This window comes from Lontra canadensis, unplaced genomic scaffold (genome assembly GCF_010015895.1).
Source record: "Lontra canadensis isolate GAN:19392208 unplaced genomic scaffold, GSC_riverotter_1.0 scaffold2, whole genome shotgun sequence".
In the NCBI taxonomy this organism is placed as follows: Eukaryota; Metazoa; Chordata; class Mammalia; order Carnivora; family Mustelidae; genus Lontra; species Lontra canadensis.
Window position 1 is genome coordinate 43,379,318 of NW_022630996.1, and position 23,997 is coordinate 43,403,314.

A 23,997-nucleotide genomic window follows, 5' to 3' on the forward strand; every position below is an offset into this window, starting at 1 on the left:
GCTCTCAGAATACAATGGAATCAAATCAAAACTCAATAATAGAAAAACAGCTAGAAAACCACAAAACACTTCGAGATAAAGCAACACTGTTTTTTGTTTTGTTTTGTTTTTTAGGATTTATTCACGAGAGAGAGCGCACAAGTGCACGAGTGTGGTTCAGGAGAGGGGCAGAGGGGTAGAGGGAGAGGGAGAAGCAGACTGCCCACTTAAGCAGGGAGCTGGATGCAGGGCTTGAGCCCAGAACCCTGGGAACATGATCTGAGCCGAAGGCAGATGCCTGACTAAGCTAACCAGGCACCCTCAAAACAACACATTTCTAAGAATACATGGGTCAAAGAAGAAGTCTTAAGAAAAATTTAAAAATATACGATCCAAATGAAAATACAACTTGCCAAATTTTGTGGGATGGGGCAAAAGCAGTATTTAAAGGGAAATTTATAGCACTGAATGCACAGTGAGAAAAGAAAAAAGACCTAAAATCAATAATCTAAAATTACATCTTATAAAGTCAAGAAAAAAAGAGCAAATTAAATCTAGAGTAAGTAGAAGAAAGGAAATAATCAAATTTAAAGCAGAAACCAATGAAAGTGAAACGAGGAAGTCAATAAAAGTTAATGAAACCAAAATCTGGTTCTTTGAAAAGATTAAAATTAATAAACTTCTAGCGAGGTTAAGTAAGAAAAAAGAGAAGACAGAGATTTACTAATAACAGAAATGGGGGGGGGCCATCACTACTACTGCTATAGACATTAAAGAATAATAAAAGAATACCATGAACAAATCTATGTCTACAAATTTGATAACTTATATGAAATGGACCAATTCCTTTAAATACACACACCATAAAAACTCACAAAAGGAGACATAGATAACCTGAAGAGTACTCTACTTAAGAAATTAAATCAATAATTAATAACCTTCCCAAACAGAAAGCACCAGGCCCACAGGGACTTACTGGTATATTCTACCAAACATTTAAGAAGAATTATACCAATTCTCTACAATCTCTTCCAGGAGATAGAGGAAACATTTCTTAACTCATTCTATAGGGACAGCATTACTCTAATGCCAAAACTGGACAAAAACATTACATGTCATTATACAGCTGTTAAAACCCAGAGACACACATATACAACACCAAGTATGAACACTGATATAAACTATGGACTTAAGTTAATAAAGTTTTAAATTTATAGAAAGACTGAGCATAAAGTATGGAGAATTCCATGTTATCTGCCTCATTTCCATTTCTCTTATTTACCTCTTACATTAGTATGATACATTTGTTATAATTAATAAGCCAATCTGATACACTATAATTAACTAAAGACTACAGATTACATTAAGATGTCCTTTAAATGTTGTACAGTTCCATGGGTTTTGACAACTGCAGAGGGTCATCTGTGTACCTTTATAATATCACACAGAATAGTCCCACGGCCCGAAAAAGGCTCCATGCTTCACCTATTCATCCCTCCCTCGTACTCCCCTAAATCCCGGCAACTACTGATTCTTTTGTACGGTCTATAACTTTTGCTTTTCCCAGAATGTAATGTAGTTGGAATCACAGTATATACCTTTTCCAGCATGGTTTCTTTCATCTAGCAATATGTATTTATAGTTCCTCCATATTGTTTTGAAGCTCTTTTCTTTTTTACTGCTGAATAATACTCCATTGTATGGATGTATCACACTTTATCTTTGCTCCTATTAAAAACCATCACCGTTTGCTTCAAAATTTTGACAATTATGAATAAATATGCTATAAATGTTCACATGTAGATTTCTTTGTGGACATAAGTCATCAACTCCCTTGGGTAACTATTAAGGAGTACAACTGCTGGGATGTATGGTAACACTATGTTAGCTTTGTAAGAAACTGCCAAAGTGTCTTCCAAAGTAGTTGTACTATTTGCACTGCTACTAGCTATAAATGAACAGCCTCCTTTTTAGGATACAGGTTTTCTCAGAGATATTGCAGGTTCAGTTCCAGACCACCAAAATAAAGTGAACATTGCAAAAGGGGAATATTGCAACAAAGTCAAATGAATTTTTTGTTTTTCCAGTGCCTATAAAGTTATGTTTACACTAACTGTATAATAACATTGTGTCTGAAAAACACTGCATATACCTTAATTAAAAATTACCATATTGCTAAAAACTATTAACCATCAACTGGGCTTTTGGCAAGTCATAACCTTTTTGTTGAAAGAGGGTCACACCTCAACACTGATGGCTGCTAGATGATCAGGGTAGTGTTGCTGAAGGTCTGGGTGGCTGTGGCAATTTCTTAAAATAAGACAATGAAGTCTGCGGCATCAACTGACTCTTCCTTTGATAAAAAAATTTCTTTGTAGCAGGAGATTCTGTTTGACAGTTTTTCCCCAATAGCAGAACTTCTGTCAATCTTCTCAAACTCTGCTATTGCATTATCAACTAAGTTTATGTAATATTCCAAATCCACTGCTATCATTTCAACAATCTTCATAGCATCTTCATTAAGAGTAGATTCCACCCTAAGAAATCACTGCCTTTGCTCACCCATAGAAATAACTCCTCATTTGGGGTGATGACTGGATCAGTTGGTTAAGTACCTGACTCTTGATTTCAGCACAGGTCATGATCTCAGAGTCATGAGACTGAGCCCTGTGTCAGGTTCACACTCAGCATGGAGTCTGCTTAAAAGTCTCTCCCTCTGTCCCTCCCCCACCTGCACATGAGCACATACTCTTTCTCTCTTAAAAAAATTAAAAAAACCCACAAACTCCTCACCCATTAAAAGGTTTATTATGAGATTGCAGCAATTCAAATATTATCATGATAAAGTAGAAATATTGTGAGAATTACCAAAATGTGACACAGAAATATGAAGTGAGCACAGGCTGCTGGAAAAATAGTTGAGAGATATGCTCAAAGCAGGGCTGCTACAAACCTTCAACTAAAAAAGAAAAAAAAAATACCCACCAAAAAACCATAGTATTCATGAAATGCAACAAAGAGAAGCACAATAAAATGAAGTATGACCGTTTATATTTTGCAAATATTTTCCCCCAATCTATAGCTTGCCTTTTCATTTCCTTAATGGTATCTTTTAAAGTAGAAAGTTAAATTTTGATAAAATCTAATTAGTCAAATTTTCATCTCGCTTCATGCTTTTAATGTCTTATCTAAGAAGTCTTTCTCTAACCCAAAGTTGCTAAGTTTTTCCTTATGTATTCTTTTAAAAGTTTTAAAATTTTAGTTTTTACTTTTAGATCTATTTTGAGGTAATTTTTGTTTATAATGTGAGGCAAAAGATGATGTTCATTTTTTTGCGCATAAATAATCAATTGTTCCAACACTTATTGAAAGGACTATTATTTCTTCATTGAATTACCATGGTGCTATTAATAAAAACCAGTTGACCATACATATATTGGTCTCTTTCTGGGCTCCATTCTGTGCCACTGAATGTGCCAATACTACAGTGTTTTCTTTACCGTAGGGTAACAGTAATCCTTGATATCTGGCTGTGGATAGCATCAAATTTTCTTCTTTTTCAAAACTGTTCTGGTTTAGTCTAAGTCCTTCATAAATTTCAGTTTATCAATAGGTCAGCCTGAAATTCTGACTGGGATTCTACTCAATCTACAGATCAGTTTGGGGAGAACCGACAATGTTAATAGTACTTAGCCTTCCAAACCCTGTATGTATGTATGCCTTTAATTTCAGCATTTTTTTTAGTGTCCAGAGGATAGGACTAGCACATATTATTAAATTGATCACTATTTCTTTAACAAGTATATAAAAATACAACTAATTTATAGAGATTGATCTTGTATCTTATGACCCTGCTAAATCACTTGTTAGTTCTAGGTTTGTTGTTCTTCCTTCTGATAGATTCTTAGGATTTTCAATATAAACAATAATGTCATCTTTGAATAAAGATAGTTTATTTTTTCTTCTTCAATCTGTATGCCTTTTATTTATCTACTTTTCCTTGCTTTTTTGTACTGGCTAGTACCCCTGGGTATAAATATGAATGGAAATGATAAGGCTGAATAGAAGGGATCACAGAAAGAAAGCATTTTATCTTCCATCATTAATTATGATGTGAACTGCAGTTTTTTAATAGATATCCATCAGGTTGAGGCAACCTCCAAGTTTACCAAGTTTTTATCAAGAATGAATGTTCAATTTTATAAAATTTTATAAAATGCTTTTCCTGCAACAATCACATGATTCTTATCATATCAACAAAATGGTGGCATTTATTGATTTTCAAATATTAAAGCAGTCTTGCATTTTTTAGACAAAACTCACCTGATAATGGAGTATTATCCTTTTTGTATGTTGCTGGATTTGATTTGCTAGTATTATCTTAACTTGATGTCTATGTTCATGAGGGATATTATTTTATAGTTTTCCTTTCTTGAAATGTCCATAGCTGGCTTTGCTATCAGGGTAACACTAGGCTTCATAAAATAGTAAATGTTTCCTTCTCTTCCTCTTTTTCTGGAAGGAATCAAGTGGAACTGCAAATATTCAATTTAAAAAAACACAGAGCTATTCAGGTTGTCTCTTCTTACGTAGGCTTTAGTAGTTTGTGTCTTTTAAGGAATCAGTCAATTTCATCTAAGTTGTCATATCTATCGTCATAAAGTTGTTCATAATATTTCTTAGTATTCTTGCAATATCTGTTGGATTTGTAGTGATGTCCTCTCCTTTATTTCTGATACCAGTAATTTGGGTCTAGCTATAGGATTATTGATTTTATTGATATATTTGAAGTTATACTGACTTTGTCTACTTGCCTTTAATCCATTTAGTCTTATTTTTATTAATTACTTCTTTCTGCTTATTTTGAATTTAATTTGCTCTTTTTTTTTCTATTTTCTCAAGGTGCACACTTAGATGACTGATTTACACATTGTTCTTTTCTAATTACAGCATTTTCCTTCAAGCATTGCTTTGACATATATTTTCATTTTCATTCAATTCAAAACATTTTTTGTTTGTGATTTCTTCTCCGCCCTGTGGTTATTTAGAAGTATGTTGTTTAGTTTCCAGATACTTGGACATTTTTCAAATAACTGTTTTGAATTTTAGTTTAATTCTGCTTTAGTTTCACAGGTCTACTATAAAAAACTGGGGTGAATCTGCCCAAGGTACTGTGTAGCATGAGGACTCTCAACTCAGTAGTGGGAATGCAAACTATTCTCCAGACTTTGTGATCCCTGGAAATTGTCTGGCCTACTGTGCTTTCCAGGGGATCTTCTCTAGAACTCCAGAGGCCTACTTCATACATATATAGGTCAGTGCTCAGCCAAGGATTTGACAGGAGATCTCCAGAGCCCTTGCTGTGTTCAGCTTCCTTCTCCCCAATATTTTGCCACACAAATTCCAGTCACCTCCATCTCCTCAAATCCTGACCTCTATGAAGATTGCTGGCCTGTTTGTATTTTCATCCTTTACTGCAGCCTGAAAACTATCCTCAATTTCATATTGCTCACTTTGTTTCCTTTCTGTCAGGGATCATGGTCCTGGCTGCCTACTATCCCTGTCTAAAGATGGTTTCCCTTCCCATCCTATGTTTTGCTAACTTGTGATGTTAATTCAAGACTATTTTTTCTTCCTTATAGCTTGGATGAACTTTATTCATTCTTGTAACTTTAGTTTTCATGGTACCCTAGAGATTTCAGTACGCATCCCTGACTCTTCAAACACTATAAGCCATTTCTTTTACCACTTCCTGAACAATGAAAGGATCTTAAAATTATTTGATTCATTAAAATGCCCCAAAACACTGTTATTATTTTATTTTAAAAATTATTATATTTACCATTAGTATTCCCTTTGTCATTCTTTCTGCCAGAAAAACTTCCTTTTGCATTTCTTATCAAATAAATGGAGATTATTTTTCTCAGATTTGTCTAAAAGTAAAAATCTTTATTTTGCTTTCATTTTTGAAGGTACTTTTGCCAGAAAGGGAATTCAAGTTTGGCAGTGTTTTTCTTTCAAAACTTCAATGATCTCAGTGCACTCTGCTTTGACATATATAGTTCCTGTTCTATTGCTAACCATTAGTCTCATTGTTTCTCTTTAAAAGTATTCTTCTCTGGTTACTTGACAAATATTCACTCGGTCTCTGATTTTCAGGAATTTGACTATGTTGTTCCAAAGAATGTTTTTCTTTAGGTTTTCCTGCAGGAGGGCTCACTGCTTCTTGGATCATCAGTGGATGCTGTTTGTCAGTTTTGAAAATTCTTGGCTACTAGATCTTCAGCTATTTCTTTTGTCCCGTTTACCCCTTCTCTCTTTCTGAAATACCAATTACATGTATATTAAACCTTTTGAGAATGCCTTCTATTCCCTCTTCTGTTCTTTCCATACTTGCTACTGAGTTTCAGTCTGGATGCTTACTACTGTACTGTCTTTAAATCCATTGATCCCCTTCCCTGCAATGTTTAATCTCTTAACCCTATCAGATGAGCTTTTATTTCAGATATCATATTTTTGAGTCCCTGAATATCCATGATTGTTTTTTAAAGTATAATTAACATATGGTGTTTCATTAATTGCAGGTATACATTGATTTGACAAATCTACACAGTACTCAACGCTCACCGTGATAAGTACAGTCATCAACTGTCACCATACATTACTTAAATATCATTGACTATACTCCCTACGCTTCTAATCTCCAAGACTATTTTTTTTTTACAACTGAAATTTGTACTTCTTAATCTCCCTTTTCCATTTCACACATCCCCTACCCACCACCCTTCCAGCAACCACCACTTTGTTCTCTATATTTAAGAGTCTGGTTGTTTGCAGCACTTCTTTAAAAAGTCAAGATATGGAAGCAAACCATGTGTCCACTGATAGATAGATAAATGAATAAAGATGATGTAGTATATTGGGACTACACCAAAATAAAAAGCTTTTGCAGTGAAGAAGACCATCAACAAAATGACAGGAAACCTGCTAACTGGGAGAAGATATTTGCAAATGACATATAATATAGGGGTTAATATAGAAAATATATAAAGAACTCTTACAACTCCACACAAAAAGACAAATAACCTGATTTTAAAAATGGGCAGAGGACTTGAACAGACATTTTTCCAAAGATGACATACAGATGGCCAACACATACATGAAAAGATGCTCAACCTCACTAATCATCAGGAAAATGCAAATCAAAGCCATAATGAGATATCACCTTACAGCTATCAAAATGACTAGAAGCAAAAAGACAAGAAATAAGTGCTGGCAAGGATGTGGAGAAAAAAGAATCCTTTTGCACTGCTGGTGGGAATGCAACTGATGCAGCCACTGTGGAAAACAGTATGGAGGTCCCTCATAAAATTAACAGAAATACCACATAATCTAGTAATTCCACTATTGGGTATTTACCTAAAGAAAACAAATGGCTAATTCAAAAAGATATATGCACCTCTATGTTTATTCCAGCATTATTTACAATAGCCAAGATATGGAAGCAGCACAAATGTCACTGAAGAAGATGTGGTATATATACAATGGAATATCACTCAGTCATAAAAAAGGAGACCTTGCCATTTGCAAAACCTGGAAGCACCTGGAGGGTATTATGCTAAGTGAAATAGTCAGACAAAGACAAATACTGTAGGATTTCACTTCCAGGTAGAATCTTAAAAAACAAAACAAACAAAAACCAGAAACTGACCCCTAAATATAGAGAACTGATGATTGCCAGAGGGGAAGTAGGGGGAAGAATGGGCAAAACAGTTGAAGGGGAGTGGGAGATAGAGAATTCCAATTATGGAATAAGTCATGTGGACAAAAGGTACAGCATGAGAAAAGTCAATGATAATGAAATAGTGTTATATGGTGACAGATGGTAGCTGCACTAGTGGTGAGGACAGCATAATGTATAGACTTGTCGAATCACTATGTTGTACACCTGAAACTAATGTTAACATTGTATGTCAAGTGTACTTCAAAAGAAAAATGTTTAAAAAAAATGAATGGGGGGGGGCACCAGGGTGGCTAAGTTCTTCAAGTTCCTGACTCTTGGTTTTGGCTCACAGGGTCACAGGATGGAGCCATGCTTTGTGGCAGTGCAGAGTCAGCTTAAGATTCTTGCCCCTTCCCTCCCCCTTTGTTCTCCCAGCCCCCACCCTGCCCCTGCACTCTCTCTGAATAAATAAATAAACAAAATCTTAAAAAAAAGATGATATGGTACATATGTATATATACACATACATATATACATACATACCCAATGGAACACCTATATACATATATGTACATACACAATAGAATACATATATACATACACAATGGAATATTATTCAGCCATAAAAAAAATGAGATCTTGCCATTTGCAAAACCTGGATGGACCTAAGGGGTATTATGGTAAATAAAGTAAGTCAGACAAAGACAAATGACTACTTGATTGACTTTGATTCTAATTTTGATTCTATTTCCTAGTAAAATTTTATATCTTCATTTTCCCTTTTCTGCTCTTAAAATATAATACATTATTTAAAAATATTTGTTTATAAATTCTAATAAAAGGACCATCTAACGAACTGCTGTTATTTTTCCTCATGATTATTAGCTACATATTCCTGCCTCTCCATGTTACTAGCAACATATGCCTCTCTGTTTCCTCAGTAACTTAACCATTTTTCTCTACTTATTGTACTGGGAATGTTAGCCTGCTGTGACTCAGTATCGCTTTCTTGGAAGTAAAAGTCTTCCTTTCCTCCTGGGATTTCTTTTCTTTCATTGTGGGAATACTAAGCTATCATTGTTTCTATTTATTGAGAAACTGCCTGACCAACGGTAGATGTTATTGGTTGATTCTGTTCTTAATTTCATTTTTTAAAAACATTTATTTATTTGAGAGAGAATGCATGAGTGGAAGGGGCAGAGGAAGGAGGAGAAAGAATCTCAAGAAGACTTTGAGCTGAGCCATACATGGGGCTTAATCTCACAACACTGAGATCATGACCTGAGTCAAAACCAAGTTGGACACTTAATTGACTGTGACACCCAGGTGCCCCCTTAATTTCATTTTTATCATCAGAAGATTACATAAGCACCTGAGCTGCTCAAAAGTCATCCAGCCATTTCACCTGTTGAGAATGAACAAGATAATCCTCTATAAGGCCAGTATCAATAGCACAAAGCCAGAATAAAAATAATTTTTACCCACAGAAATTCTTAGGAATACACATGCACACAAAACCTGTGCTATAGTAGAAAGAGCCAGAATTTGAAGAAAGAAAACCTAGTCTAAACCTCATCTCTGTCAATTTACTAGGACAATGACCTTAGACAAATAATTATTCTACTTTGATTTTCAATTCATTAAGTTGCTGTGACGACAAAACAATATATTTTAAAAACTTCTGTGAATTATAAACACATTATAAAATGCCTTATTATCTAGTTTCTATATCTACAAAGATAATAAATTGAATAAACATGGGGATGTGGATGTAATAGATACTGATAAAAACTGACAACATTATATCAAAAGAAGAGTCAGAAACTATTTTTTTTTTAATTTTATTCATTTATTTGACAGAGAGAGAGAGATCACAAGTAGGCAGAGAGGCAGGCAGAGAGAGGGGAGAACAGGCTCCCTGCTGAGTGGAAAGCCCAATGTGGGGCTCGATCTCAGGACCTTGAGATCATGACCTGAGCCGAAGGCAGAGACTTAACCCACTGAGCCACCCACGTGCCCCTCAAGACCTATTTTAAAAGCACCACTTAGAGCTAAGGGTGAGTTAGTTAATACAGGTGTAACAAGCCCTTACATATTTCAGTAGACCCTGAAGCTTTTACTCTACCTTGACATGGCATGATAATTGGTTATTTATGATAAGACACTTGAATTTGAAAGTAATTTATATCCTATAATATTACTATTAAGATAGGGGACTATCTAATAAACTTAGGAAAAACTGTAATCAAAAATGTCTAAAATTGGGGCACCTGGGCAGCTCAGTTAGCTAAGAAGCTAACTCGTGGTTTCAGCTGAGGTCATGATCTCAGGGTCTGCGCTCAATAAGGGCTCTGCTTGAAGATTCCCTCTCCCTCTCCTTCTGCCTCCCCTACCGCCCATGGCTTACACCGACGCTTTCTCTCAAATAAATAAATTTTTAAAAAATGACTAAAATTCCAGTTGGTTGATACACATCTAGATTAGTTTTTACTTAGGAGCCAAGGGTTTTATATCATGTGATCTTAGGATGATAAAGTTTGTGAATAAAATGAAGAATCTGCATCACTGACTCACTTTTAGAAATGAAAAACTTTGTAAAAAGTATGATTTTTCACAAGTGAGAAGAAAAAGATGAATTGACTGTGGTTAAAAACAATTATGGGAGAGGGTGAAATCAACATACTGGGAGTGCGAAAAGCAAATGAAAAAACAAGAGGACTACATGAAGGAAACGCCAGAGAGGACATGTGGCACATGTTTCTGAAAACAAGGATCACCTGAAGGAATGCTGAAGAACGGGAGAGCAGGGTTGTGAAGCAGTTAATACACTAAGCTTTAGTGATGTTTATAAAAACTAATACAGGATTATAGTATAAGTGAAATAAAACTGGACTAAGAATAGCAGTAAAAGTGTATTTACGGATGAGTTAAGGAGACTACTAGAGAGCTGATTACAGAAACAGTCTTAATAAACCAATGTTATCCAAGAGAAAACAAGATTTCAGAAAGTAATAGATGTAGGAAATCAAGAACCAAAATGAAAAACAGGTACACAGTCTAATATAAAAGAAGAAAATCAGTATTTTGCAGTTCCTGAAATGGAGATAGTACCAGGATCTTTTTCGTAAGTCCTGTTATGACTGTTCAGTTACAATTTCCCTAGAATTTAAATGTGTTAGGCTAAAACTAAGAGTTATTTTATCTTGTATTTAAAGTCAACACAAGAAAGGCAAAAGTGGTCTAATTTTCATGTGCATGAGTGTTATTATTTGCTAAGCTGAAGGCATATCAAGTTCTGAAATAGTAATATTTGTAAAGACAATTTTAAAAATAATTTAGTAAGTTTATGAATAAACCACTATACCTTAGCAAGTGATTTTACAATAGGATTCTCCATAATCCCCTTGAGGAAAATTAGGTCTATTTCTTCTGCTCCTGTAGATGAGGGCAGCTCCGTAAGGTTATCCAACACTTGCTGCATTGCTGCTGAGATAAAAGCAATAAAAATAGTAATAATGATAAAAAAACCCCAAACCCTTAAATTCCAAGCCATTATGAAATACAATATAAAATTATAAAATATTTGATATATTTAAAATAATTCAAATAAAAAGACATTAACAAAACTCTTTTGAAAAGTCATGTTTTAATATAAATCTTTTTTTAAAAATACTTTATTTATTTGACAGACAGAGATCACAGGTAGGCAGAGAGGCAGGCAGAGAGAGAGAGAGAGGGAGGAGGAAGCAGGCTCTCCACTGAGCAGAGAACCCGATGCGGGGCTCAATCCCAGGACCCTGAGATCATGACCTGAGCTGAAGGCAGAGGCTTTAACCCACTGAGCCACCCGGGTGCCCCAAAAAGTCATGTTTTAAAAAACAATTGTTAAATGGTAAGTTTCAAACTGAATTCCCGTGAATTAGGAGGACACATTTTTATACACAATTTGGGCTTTATTAGACTACCTTATACATACTTACCACTTTACACTTGCTTTATATTTTTTAAATTTAAAGCACTACACAAAAAGAAATACAAAATTTTAATAGACCTATAAAAAAGTAAAGAGAATGAATTAGTAATCAACAAACTTCCCAGAAGCCCAGAACCAGATGGTTTCACTGATAAATTCTATCAAACTTTAAAGAGGAATTAAAACCAATACTTCACAAACTCTTCAAAAAAAAAAAAAATAGAGGAGGGAATACTTTCCAATTATTCTATGAGATCCTGATAATAAACCCACAAGAAGGTATCACAAGAAAATTATAGCCAATATCCTTTATAAATACAGATGCAAAAATATTTAATAAAATACTGAAAAACTGAATCCAGCCACATATGAAAAGGGTTGTACACAATGACCAAGTACAGCTTATCTCAGGAATACAAGAATGAAAATCAATCAGTGTACAATACTGTATTAATAGAACATAAAACCTAAACAACTACATGGTATCTCAATGGGAACAGAAAAAGCATTCAACAGAATTGAAACTCTTTTCATGATAAAAACATTCAACAAACTAAGAATGGAAGGGAAATTTCCTAAACTTGGTGAAAGGTATCTATGAAGAATCTATAACCAATATCATATTTAATGATAAAAGACTAGACACCTTTCCACAAGATCAGGAACAAGGCAAGGATGTCTACTCTTGCCACTTCTACTCAACATCATAGTGGAGATTCTAGCCAAGGGAGTTATGCAAGAAATAAAAGCACTGGAAAGGAATAAGTAAAACTATCTCATTTTGCAAATGATATGACCTTGTATATAGAAAATCCTAAAAATACAAAAAAAAATTATTAGAATAAATGAGTTCAGAAAGGTTACAGGATACAAGATGAAAATACAAAAATCGAACATATTTCTAAATACTAACTGAATAATTTGAAAGTGAAATTTATGAGAACATTCTTTTTACAACAGCATCAAAAACAATTAGGAATAAATGCAACATAAGAAGGGTAAGATTTGTACACTGAAACTATAAAAATCATCGAAAGAATTAAAGAGAACTAAAATAAATAGAAAGCGGGGCACCTGGGTGGCTCAGTAGGTTAAGCCTCTGCCTTTGGCTTAGGTCATGATCCCAGGGTCCTGGGATCAAGCACCCCCATCAGGCTCTCTGTTCAGTGGGGAGCCTGCTTCCCCCTCTCTCTCTGCCTGCCTCCTCTGCCTTCTTGTGATCTCTCTCTCTGTCAAATAAAGGAATAAAATCTTAAAAAAAAAAAAAAAAAAGGAAGGAAGGAAGAAAGATATCCTACCTTCATGGATTGGAAGACTTACTATTGTTAACACGGCAACACTTCCCAAATTGATCTACAAATTTAATGTAATCCCTGTCAAAATCTCTACTGCCCTCTCCCCCTTTTTTGCAGAAATTGAGAAGCTGATGTTAAAATTCATATGGAAAATGCAGTGGACCCAGAATAGGCAAAAGATCTTCAAAGAGAACAAAGTTAGAAGACTCAAACTTTATTTCAAACCTGACTAAAAACTTCAGTAATCAAGACTGTGGTACCAGCATACACAGAGACATAAATCTTAAGAGTCCAGGGCCATGTGGGTGGCTCAGTTGGTTAAGCATCTGACTCTTGTCAGGTCATGATCTCATCATCATAGGATTGAGCCCCACATCAGGCTCCACACTCAGCAGGGAGTCTGCTTGAAGAGTCTCTCCCTCTGCCCCTCCTGACTCAAATAAATCTTAAAATAAAAAACAAAAAACAACTTACAGACCAGAAATAAATCTATATATTTAAGGTCAAATAACTTTCAACAAGGGTGGCAAGACAATTCAACAGAGCAAAGAATAGTCTTTTCAACAAATGGAACTGGGACAACAGAATATGAATATGCAAGAGAGTGAAGCTAGACTCCTACTGCATTCAATATCATAATCTTAATATTATTCAGATTAATTTTATTGGTGTTGTCTCTTCTTGATGTTTCTTTGGTATAAGTCTATTAAAATTGTGCAGTTTTTAGTATGTTTTAATTTTTATTAAAATAAAACATAAGCATTGTTAAAAGTCAGACTGTACTCACTAACTGGCTTATAACAAAATATAGCAGTTCTCTGCTCCATACTGTCCTCCTCCCTCCCAACTTACACTATTCTGTAGAAGTAACTACTTTGAATTTGCTATAGTTTCATTTAATAACATCTGTATTTCTGTATAATATGCTAATATTGCTTCTTTTTCTTTTACCCATTTTAGACAGTATCTATTTTCTGCTAGAATACTTGAGGGTTAGGCTTTTACCTTCCTCTATCTCCATTAGGGCAATTTCTAATAAAGTCACCATAGGGGAATCCTACACATTTTCCCCCCAAATGTTCCAACAAACTTTTCACATTTCTGTAATTTTTCCAAATGCTCAAGAATTTTTCCAACACTCTATCAGACCTATTATTCCCTGACTTCAAGTCCTGAACTCCAGTCCAAAGTATTCTTGTCTTGTACTTTGATCTGGACAGTTCATCTCTAGACCTCCTATTCACTCTGTGTAAAATGAGTGACAATTCTGAGAGATGTGAATGGGAGAAAAATGTGCTCTTAAAACAAGGAGAAGGAAAACCTATACTCGGCTAAAATGAAGAAAGGAAACCTAGGAAATAATAAAAACAAAGCCTATTTCATACTTTTGTTTGGGGCCCAATGTGTACCTTTCAGCAGGTAGAGAACAATAGAATCAATAATCTTCAGAAGTATTTTTATCCTGTAACTAGTTAGCTCTACTTCTCATGATGACTTTTTTCTTTCCTTTGATGTTCTATATCTGTTTTTTTTTTTAATTTTTAACTTTCATTATGAAAAATTCCAAACATTTCTAAAAGGGAGGCAAAATAATATAACGAACCCAATAACTATCAGCTCTAACAACTAGCAACTCATGGCAAATCTTGTTTCATACCCCTATATATTCTCTACTCTATATAACTTTGAAGCAAATCCCAGATACTACATTTCAGTATTTATGTCTAAAATATCAGGGCTTGGGGCGCCTGGGTGGCTCAGTGGGTTAAAGCCTCTGCCTTCGGCTCAGGTCATGATCCCAGCGTCCTGGGATCGAGCCCCGCATCGGGCTCTCTGCTCAGCAGGGAGCCTGCTTTCTCCTCTCTCTCTCTCTGCCTGCCTCTCTGCCTACTCGTGATCTGTCTGTCAAATAAACAAATAAAATCTTAAAAAAATAAAATAAGATAAAATAAAATATCAGGGCTCTTTTTAAACAATGTAACCAAAATACTGTTAGCACACCTAACAAAATAACAATAATGTAATATCACCAAATTGTTATACTGAAAATCTTTTTAAAATGCACCTTCCAAATATATATTGGTTCTTGAGATACTGAAATTTTTATATTGGTGCTTAATTAAGTGGGAAGAAAAGTGGTGGAGGTTGTAAAATATACCCTTGGTTATTTTAAAGATCTTCATAAGTTCTTGATTCTTGATTATATGAAATTTAATTAAACACTGGTAAGTCTGCCAAATATCCCATGTTCTGGAAATGGGATCTTGAATATTATAAAGTTGCCACGCATTCCCAAACTAATTGGTACATTTAATGGCGTTCTAATCAAAATACAATAGAACCTTCCACATGTTTTCAGGCCAGGTCTGGCTTGTTCTTCCCCCCATTAAGGAAATGTCCAGGGAGCTCCAAGAAACCTGGGCTGGGAGGCAGGGGAGCAGGTAAAACCAGTGAGGTTCTGCACAGGTCGGGGAGGTTACAGCATCTGGAAGTAAGTGGCTGTCCAAGGGCAACGCTGTGCTGGTAAATGTCCACAGGAATCTGGTATATCCACTGCTATTTAGTTTAAGGAAAAAGCAAATTACGTGTTTTACAAGGAAATCTTCAATGGATCCTCATGTCCCTTTGGGACCCATGCCCCCAAGACTTCAAAGAGCAGACTGGTATTTAAGTATTCAAGTTTTAGGATATCCGGTAAAACCCTCAGCCCCTTGGGGATGGTGATGCAAAGTGGCCAGAGCTGAAAATCAGAATAGTTACAACTGTCTTTCTAGGATGAAAGTTCTAGATGTCATCCATGCCCCTGAGATCCCATTTTCAGCTGAGGATGGCATCCCTGTTTCTTTATGGGCAAGAACTTCCACCCCTAGTTGCTAGATCTTTGAGTCACTAGTACTCCTTTCAAGGGGTACTCAAAGTTTTCACTATGCCCGATCCCTTCTGGATGGCTGAGATGGCCCAGTATGAGACAGAAGTCTATAGCCAGACAGAGTACTGTTCCTATCAGGAGATCCTGACCAAGCTGGCCACCATGGCCAATGCACAGAGGGGGAGCTCTCAGCAACAACAGTCAGCAGCTGGAGACCTAAGGCAATCTCCTAAAGTCTCCCTAACAACCATCAGGTAATACACCCCCCACTCCAGTTAGAAGAGTAAGCATGCCAAGCACCTCTTTGAAGAGTTTTAAGGACACTGTAACAAACTGTGGAGTACGCTCTGATGGCGCTGAAGGACTCTTGCTGAAGACTGAGCCAGACTGCAGTGTGCTTGCCAGGCAGATCCAGAATGGTCCCGCCAAAGCCTTACTGAGTCCAAAGCTTCTAGAGCTCATGCCTAAAGGATCATTCCCCAGCCCTTTCTTTATGGGCAGTTTTAGAACATTCACTAAGACTTTGTTTTCCACTGATAGCAACTTTTTTCTGTTGTTGAATTCAGATGTTATTTCTAACATTCCTGTCAAAGCGTCCTTAAAAATATTTGCTTTTCACTGGGTGTGGTGCATAAACAATGAATGCTGGAACACTGAAAAGAAATAAAATGAAAAAAAAAGAGAGTGTAGAGAGTACCTAAAAATAATAAAATCTTAAAAAAAAATTCTAGCAAGACTTCAAGAGCTACTTCACATTTTTAAAAGACACAGAAAAAAAAATACAGAAAAGATTGAAAATATTTCAACTTCTATGCAGATTTCAAAACTCAATAAAAAAAGAAAATTGTATTTTAAACTCACTTATGAACATATAGGCAAATATCTTAACACATTAGCAAACTGAATTTAACAAGGCCTTAAAAAACAACAATGGCTATAACATGGAGGACATGGGGATTTGGAGAGGAGAAGGGAGTTGGGGGAAACTGGAGGGAGAGATGAACCATGAGAGACTGTGGACTCTGAAAAACAATCTGAGGGCTTTGGAGGGGCAGGGAGTGGGAGGCTGGGTGAGACTGGTGGTGGGTTTTATGGAGGGCACGTATTGCATGGAGCACTGGGTGTGGTTCATAAACAATGAATTCTGGAACACTGAAAAGAAATTTTAAAAATAAATAAAAATTTTAAAAAATTAAAAAAACAACAATGGCCAACTAAAGTTTAACCTAGTTATATAAAAATGATTTGACATTAAGAAATATGTAATGTAATTTAGTAATTATCATAGTAAGAAAAAAAACCCTATCATCAATGCTTTGAATACAGTACAAATTTCAAAACTCTATCCTAATAGAAAAATCATACCATAATAAGAATAGAAGGATGAAAACAAAGTCATTTGATACCAGAATCTATATGAAACATCATACTTAATAAAGAAAAGGCAAAAGCTTTACCATTAAAATCAGGGACAAGACCAGAACACCCACTAAGACCACTACTTTTCAAAAGTATATTGAAAGTTGTTTTTTTTTTTTTAAAGATTGATTTCTTTATTGGGCGGAGGCAGAAGGGGGTGGGGAGAGAGAGAATGAATCCCCAGCAGACTCCCCACCAAGTACAGAGCTCAATATGGGGATCAATCTCATGACCCTGAGATCATGACCTGAGCCGAAATTAAGAGTCAGACGCTTAACTGACTAAGCCCCCCAGGTGCCCCTATACTAAAAATTTTGATCAAACGTTTAAAAAAATCCACATATGAATGTGAAAATAATAAATAAATAAATAAATAAATAAAGCCACTGATGATAACTATCTACTTGGAAAAGTCACAAGGAATCAGCTGAAAAATTATTTAAATTAGTTAAAAGAGTTTTGGCTAATGACTAGACATAAGAGCAATAAACAAACAAACAAACAAACAAAAAACCCTTTCCTAATAATAGTTATAACTAATTAGAAAACATCATTGCTGGGAGAAAAATAAAAAAGATATCCCATTCATAATAGCAACAAGATCAAGCAAAACAAGTAAACAAGTAAAATTTAATGTTAAAATAAAAATGTTCATCCAGATAGGTATGAGAAAAACTATAAAATATAATAAAGAACATTTAAAATAAATAAATGAAGAGACTATGTTCTGGGATAGGAAGACTCAATGCTATAAAAATATCAATTCTCTCCCAATTATTCTTTTAAAAAAATAAATAAATTCTAATAGAAACCCCAACAGAATTTTTTGTAAAGCTATTCCAAAATTTACTTGAAAGAGAAAATGGGTAAAACTAGCCAGTAACTTTGCATATGCGTGCATATATATATATATATATATATATATATATATATCTCACAAATATAAAGGAAGTACCTGTGTTATCAAGTATAAAAACAGTGTAATTTAAAATAGTGAAGTATTGGCATTGCAATTACCAAATCTTGAAAGATAGGAGCTAACAAGTATTTAATATATGTTAAAAGGTGATATTTCAAATCAGTGTGGGTAGGATTCAGTTAAATATGGCAGAATGACTACGTGAGCTTATATTCTATCCCTTCAGAACCTCTATTAAAACAGTAGCATAGTATTAGTAAAAGTACACTCTCACAAAAATAAAGAGAAAAAAATGGACAAAAAATATAGCAAAAATATTTGGAACAGTGGGAAAAGAAACTAACTTAGAGCAAAAGTAGATTCTACCTGCTAAATATTTGGGGAATCTAACAATTTCATTCCATCCCACCCTCATGAGTCTTAGCCATCATCATTTCTTTCCCAAGCTACCACAATAGTCTCACGAATGTGTGTATGTAATTGAAATGTAGATTTTATGGCCCATAAGTCATTTTAATACAATGCTAGATTCAATCTGCACCACATTTTACAGCTTTAGTTACATCAATCTAATTCCCTGTCCTGATGCAAAGTCCTCCCTCCACTTATCAGCACATATGCACAGTCACTTTTGTATACCTAATTCATATCATCCGTTAGAAGCAGAATTTCTATGCCCCAATTAGGATAAATTCTCCTAATATATATTTCCATAGTATTCTATACATTACAACTCTGATAAACCTATAATTATTTTGGTATTTGTTTAATGTACAATTCTTTTCTAAACTCTAAGTCTGATAAGCATAGAAATTAGATCTGTCTTGTTCAAAACTATATTCCCAGCAACCATCCTACATTCTGGTACGTGCTAAATTCTTCATAATACAGTTTCAGTCACAAAAATGTAGTATTTTTCTCTTACTAAAATCAAGAACAGTTTCAAATTATATATTGTTATTTATAAACAAAACATCTGTGCAATACTTGGAATTAGCAAAATGTGGTGTAGTTTACAAAGCAGTAAAATCCTAAAGCTACCAACTTCCCATAAATTATATAATAAGCCATAAAGATAGAAGTGTTTTCTTTCAATGCTTAGTCTACTAAAGTGGCTTTTTCAGTAATTCTTCATATAAATACATTTCTAACTTTCTATAATTCAGTACATAAGGCAAATATAATAAAATAAATGGTATTTACCCACCAAAATTGTTCCAAAATCTCTTTAGAATTGTTTTATATAATTTTATGTAATTTCTGCCTGGTTTTAGAACTATAACTAATTACATGAGTTATTCTTAATAAATTAGGCCTTAAGCCTATTTTAATATACAAAATCCTTTGTAACCACATTTGGTGATATATTCATTCCCATTTGACTCAACAAACTAGATTCCCCATTGAAAATATGACAGGTAAGTTAACTTTTCATAAGATGTTAAAATTTATTTCTGTTGCTATATTTTGTAGATAAAGTAACAATTATTTCACCAGAACCAAGCTGGATAATTTATAGAATTCCTTAAATGAAAAATGAAGTCTCCTTCTATGTGCTTTTGGAAATATTTAAGCATAAATTTAAAGGAGGTACTTAGAAGTCATTTGGACTACTTCTAATGTGGCTGCAATAGAGCAGCAAAATTTAAAAAAAATATATTTCTAAGAAATGATACCAAAAAAATCTACTGAAAGTAGATTAAACCTGAAGTCAGGTTTAAGTTTAAATTGTGACACAACTATTTTCAAACAACGGATTTAACCATCACAGCAGAGTTCATGTGAACCATTAATGTTAAGTCAGTAACACTCATTTTCCATAAAATGCCAATATACTGTCAACATCCGAGCTCTCACACTAGTATCTTGAAAATCTAATTTAGTATAGTTATACTGAATCAAAGAATCAAATATGAATGTGCTCAGCCAATTTAATCAACATTTGCTGAGGGCTTATAGGCTAGGCATGATGCTACCTGCTGAGGAGACTAGAGAAATATTCTTCAAAAAGTCAAACCAGTAGACCAAAATGTGTAAACATGTATATAAAGCCTGATGATGGTAAGAACACTATGAAGGAACTGCAGTTAGGTGATACAGCATACTGTTTAAAAGCCTGGACTTAACCATTTAACTAGCCCTAAAAATCTGAGTAAATGACTTAACATTCCCAAGTCAGTTTCTTTCACTTTTTTTTTTTTTTTAAAGATTTTATTTATTTGGCAGAGAGAGATAGAGTGTGCACAAGCAGGGGGAGCAACAGGCAGAAGGAGCGGGAACCTGATGTGGGGCTCGATCCCACAGTCCTGGGATCATGACCTAAGCCGAAGGCAGTCACTTAACAAACTGAGCCACCCAGGCACCCCAGTTTCTTTCACCTGTTAAGTGGAAAAGGACAATAGTATCTAACTCACAAGGTAGCAGCTGCTAAATAATATATAGAAAACTCCTAGAACAATACCTCCTGGTGCATTATTAACATTGAGGGAGTACAGAAAAGGAGTAAAATATTAACTCTTTCTTTGATGGTGGTGACAGGATGATAACATGGGAAACCATATAGATAACCAGTGGAAGCATCTCAGTGGAAATGACCAAAGTGATTGACCCTATTCAAAATCCTGAATTCATGATCAATATTTATATGGAATTGTATTTCCCAAAGCATTCCTAGAGAAATTTCTAAGTTGGGAGTCAAGAAAAGTGCAGACATAGTGGAGGGGCGGCCATTCAGAGCTAAGTAAGGAACCTTATATACAGGAGCATTCTTTTTAGCCTAAGTACCACACATTTCTTTGCAGAGACAGTGGTGGGTATTCTGCTTGGGAAGGATTCCTAACACAGATGTTGGGCCTGAACAAAGAAGCACAGAGGCCAAGGTAAATCTGGTTCTTATTGATGGACCCTGAAGAAGTGGTGGAGGAAAAGCTACATTACAGAAGGGAACACGCTAACAAACAGTATTTCTCAAACAGGAAACTATTAGCATTTGGGGAACAAAGATTTCTTTTGGCCCAGAACTGTTCTCCACCAAATGCCTGTACTGCTCTACATTTATTATGACAACCAAAAATTCCCCTTACCACATTTCCTAACACTTTGATGGCTGATAGCACCTTCTTCCCTTCTGTTCTTCCAACAGAAAGGCTTGCACTAATATGTGTATCTCCAGGATAAATTCTTCCTTCTCAGTTTAGCTTGTTCACATGCTCTTTGCCTACAAATCTGAAAGAGAAGCCTGCCTGGGGACAGGCTTACCTGTTAGCCCCCACTCAAGACCTCTTATCCCATAGGAAACAGCAGCAAAGTCAGGGGACAGTTTATATACAACAGAGGAAATCCTCATTAGATATATATTCTGGATTAATCAACCTAGTCCTTCACTTGCAGATCACCAGACATCTAAAGAAAACTTCAAGGGCAGTGGACAAAGCTGAACAAACTAAACTAAGGGGAATCAGATGGCGTTGAGAATAGAACTTAAAATTTTAATTTTTATTAGCATACTCAGAGACGTGAGAGGCAACTGCATTCATAAAGGAGGTCACTTAAGAGGAAGAAAATGAGGTACCTAGAGAATAAGAAAAAGTTCCTGGCAATTAAAAATATTGTCAAATTTAGGAGCCTGGATGGCTCATTTGGTTAAGTGACTGGCTCGTTGGTTTTGGCTCACGCACGTCATGATCTCAGGGTCCTGAGACTGAGCCCGCCGTCAGGCCCCACGCTCAGTACAGGGCCTGCTTGTCCCTCTCCCTCTGCTCCTCCCCCTCTGCTCCTCCCCCTGTTCTGTCTCCATCTCTCTGTCTCTCATAAATAAGAAATCCTTAAAAGAAAAAAAAAAAGTCGAATTTAGAAAAATCAAACAGTAACCTAAAAGATAAGACTGATAAGGTCAAAACTGCAATCCAGAAAAATCAAGTCAAGTTAAACTCCTAAATGCAGAACAAAGATGAAAACATGGAAAACAAAAGAAAAAAACACATAAGCAAGTCTAATAGTGCCTATCAGGAGTTTCATAAGACAAGATCAGAGAAAAGGATGAAGAGGAAATAGCTGTCAAATAGAAAAAAATGTCCCTGAGTTTAAATGACATACAAAACTTCAGAATGAAAGGCTTTCCAAGTACAAAACAGACTGAATGAAAAAAACCCAGATCTGGAAACATCTAAGTGAAATTTCAAAATGCCAAGGATAAAAAGGGGGGCAGGGTGTAAGTGGATATTTCCAGAAAGAAGAGTTATGTAAAAGGAACAATAATCAGACTTGTATGCCATTTATTACTGGTAATACTGAATACCAAAAGATAATAGAGTAAAAATGTCAAAGTTTTGATGAGAAATAAGTTTAAAAAATTACATTATTTTTTAGAAGCCATTATACATTCACACACTTTTATACATACAAATGTGTGTGTGTGCATACACATATATGGTAGAAGAAGTTTAATTATGTTTCCAGATTTTTGGGGTTTTTTTGTTTGTTTTTAACCAAATTCTACTTTCAATGTGGGGCTTGAACTTATGATCCCAAGATCAATAGTAGCACGCTCTACCAAATGAGCCAGCCAGGTGCCCAAAAGAAAGTTTAACTATACCGAAATATTTAATAAACACAAAAAACAAACTCCTCCTGCAAAGAGATTTCTTTCTATCCCTCCAGACAAAATATATGCTTATATTTAAATATGTCCTTTTTTATTTATACGAATGTGATTGTTTTATTAACATCTTAGTGTTCTTTCCATATGGAGGTCACTCTTTTCAATGTATCCAGTACCTCCAGAAATGTATCAAAATTTAGTCTGTCCTCTACTGAAAGATATGCAGGTTGCTTCCATTTTTTTTTTAATTTTTAAGATTTTTATTTATTTGAGAGAGAGAAAGAGAGAGGGGAGGGAGAAGCAGACTCTCTGCTAAACAGAGAGCCTGATGTGGGACTTGATCTCAGGACCACAAGATCACGACCTGAGCTGAAGGCAGGCGCCTAACCTACTGAACCATACAGATGTCCCCATTTTTTGCAGTTAAAATCAATGTTACAATCAGCATCTAAATATCTGTATCTATACACACACACACACACACACACACATAAATATACATTTAATGTATGTACCATAAATGAATAAATACAAAGAGTAGATTGCTAGGTCAAAAAATACATGATTTTTCAATTCAGATATTGTGAAACTGTTTTTTAAACAGGTTGTATCAATTACATTTCCATTAAGAGATCCTCATTTCAGTATTTGTTATAATAATAATGAACTGCCTTATAAAAACCTATCAATATAAATGCTGACAACACGTGTAGCAAAAGGAGTGCCTGTAAAAGAATTAAATTCTGAATTCTAATCTCACTTTTCTCCAACATGGCATAAAAAAAAAAAATCTAACTATGCCTTTATTTCCTTATCTGTAAAATATAAATAACATCAATCTAACTCATAAGGTTATACAACAAAATTAAAGGACTCACCTACTAAAAACATGTAAATGCTAAATATTGTTTTAGTTAATATTCTGCAACTCAATCTCTTCATCTATCATTGTGACTATTGCTAACTAATCAAAGTATCAATGAAAAACAAATCACAGTAACAGCAATTTCAATATTATTTTCCCACCTTAAAAATAATGTTTTTTAAAAAATTAGAATAGTTGAGAGCTTTTTCCTAATTTTATCATTTTAACTGCCACTCTGCATCTTGTCATCTTCTGTTAACTCTAATTCAGAAAGGAAAGTGACCTATCATTTGTAATGAACTTGTCAATATTCCTGCTATAAATCAAGTGTCTTATAAAAGCAGCTAGTATAACT

The 23,997-nt window shown here is 34.9% G+C and overlaps 1 protein-coding gene across 4 annotated transcripts in view; it reads right to left on the reverse strand.

Annotated features, from left to right (window-relative positions):
• The window catches only part of MPP6 (membrane palmitoylated protein 6), a 106,953-nt gene that overhangs the window by 51,627 nt on the left and 31,329 nt on the right, over nucleotides 1-23,997 (reverse strand). For 2 of the 4 annotated variants that reach the window (XM_032873040.1, XM_032873055.1), the window contains exon 2: nucleotides 11,067-11,185. In XM_032873040.1, coding sequence (XP_032728931.1) covers nucleotides 11,067-11,183 — 117 coding nt within the window. In that variant the 5' untranslated portion in view covers nucleotides 11,184-11,185. Of the gene's footprint in view, nucleotides 1-11,066; nucleotides 11,189-23,997 lie in introns of all 4 variants that reach the window. The other 2 variants (XM_032873050.1, XM_032873065.1) reach the window with 1 other exon arrangement.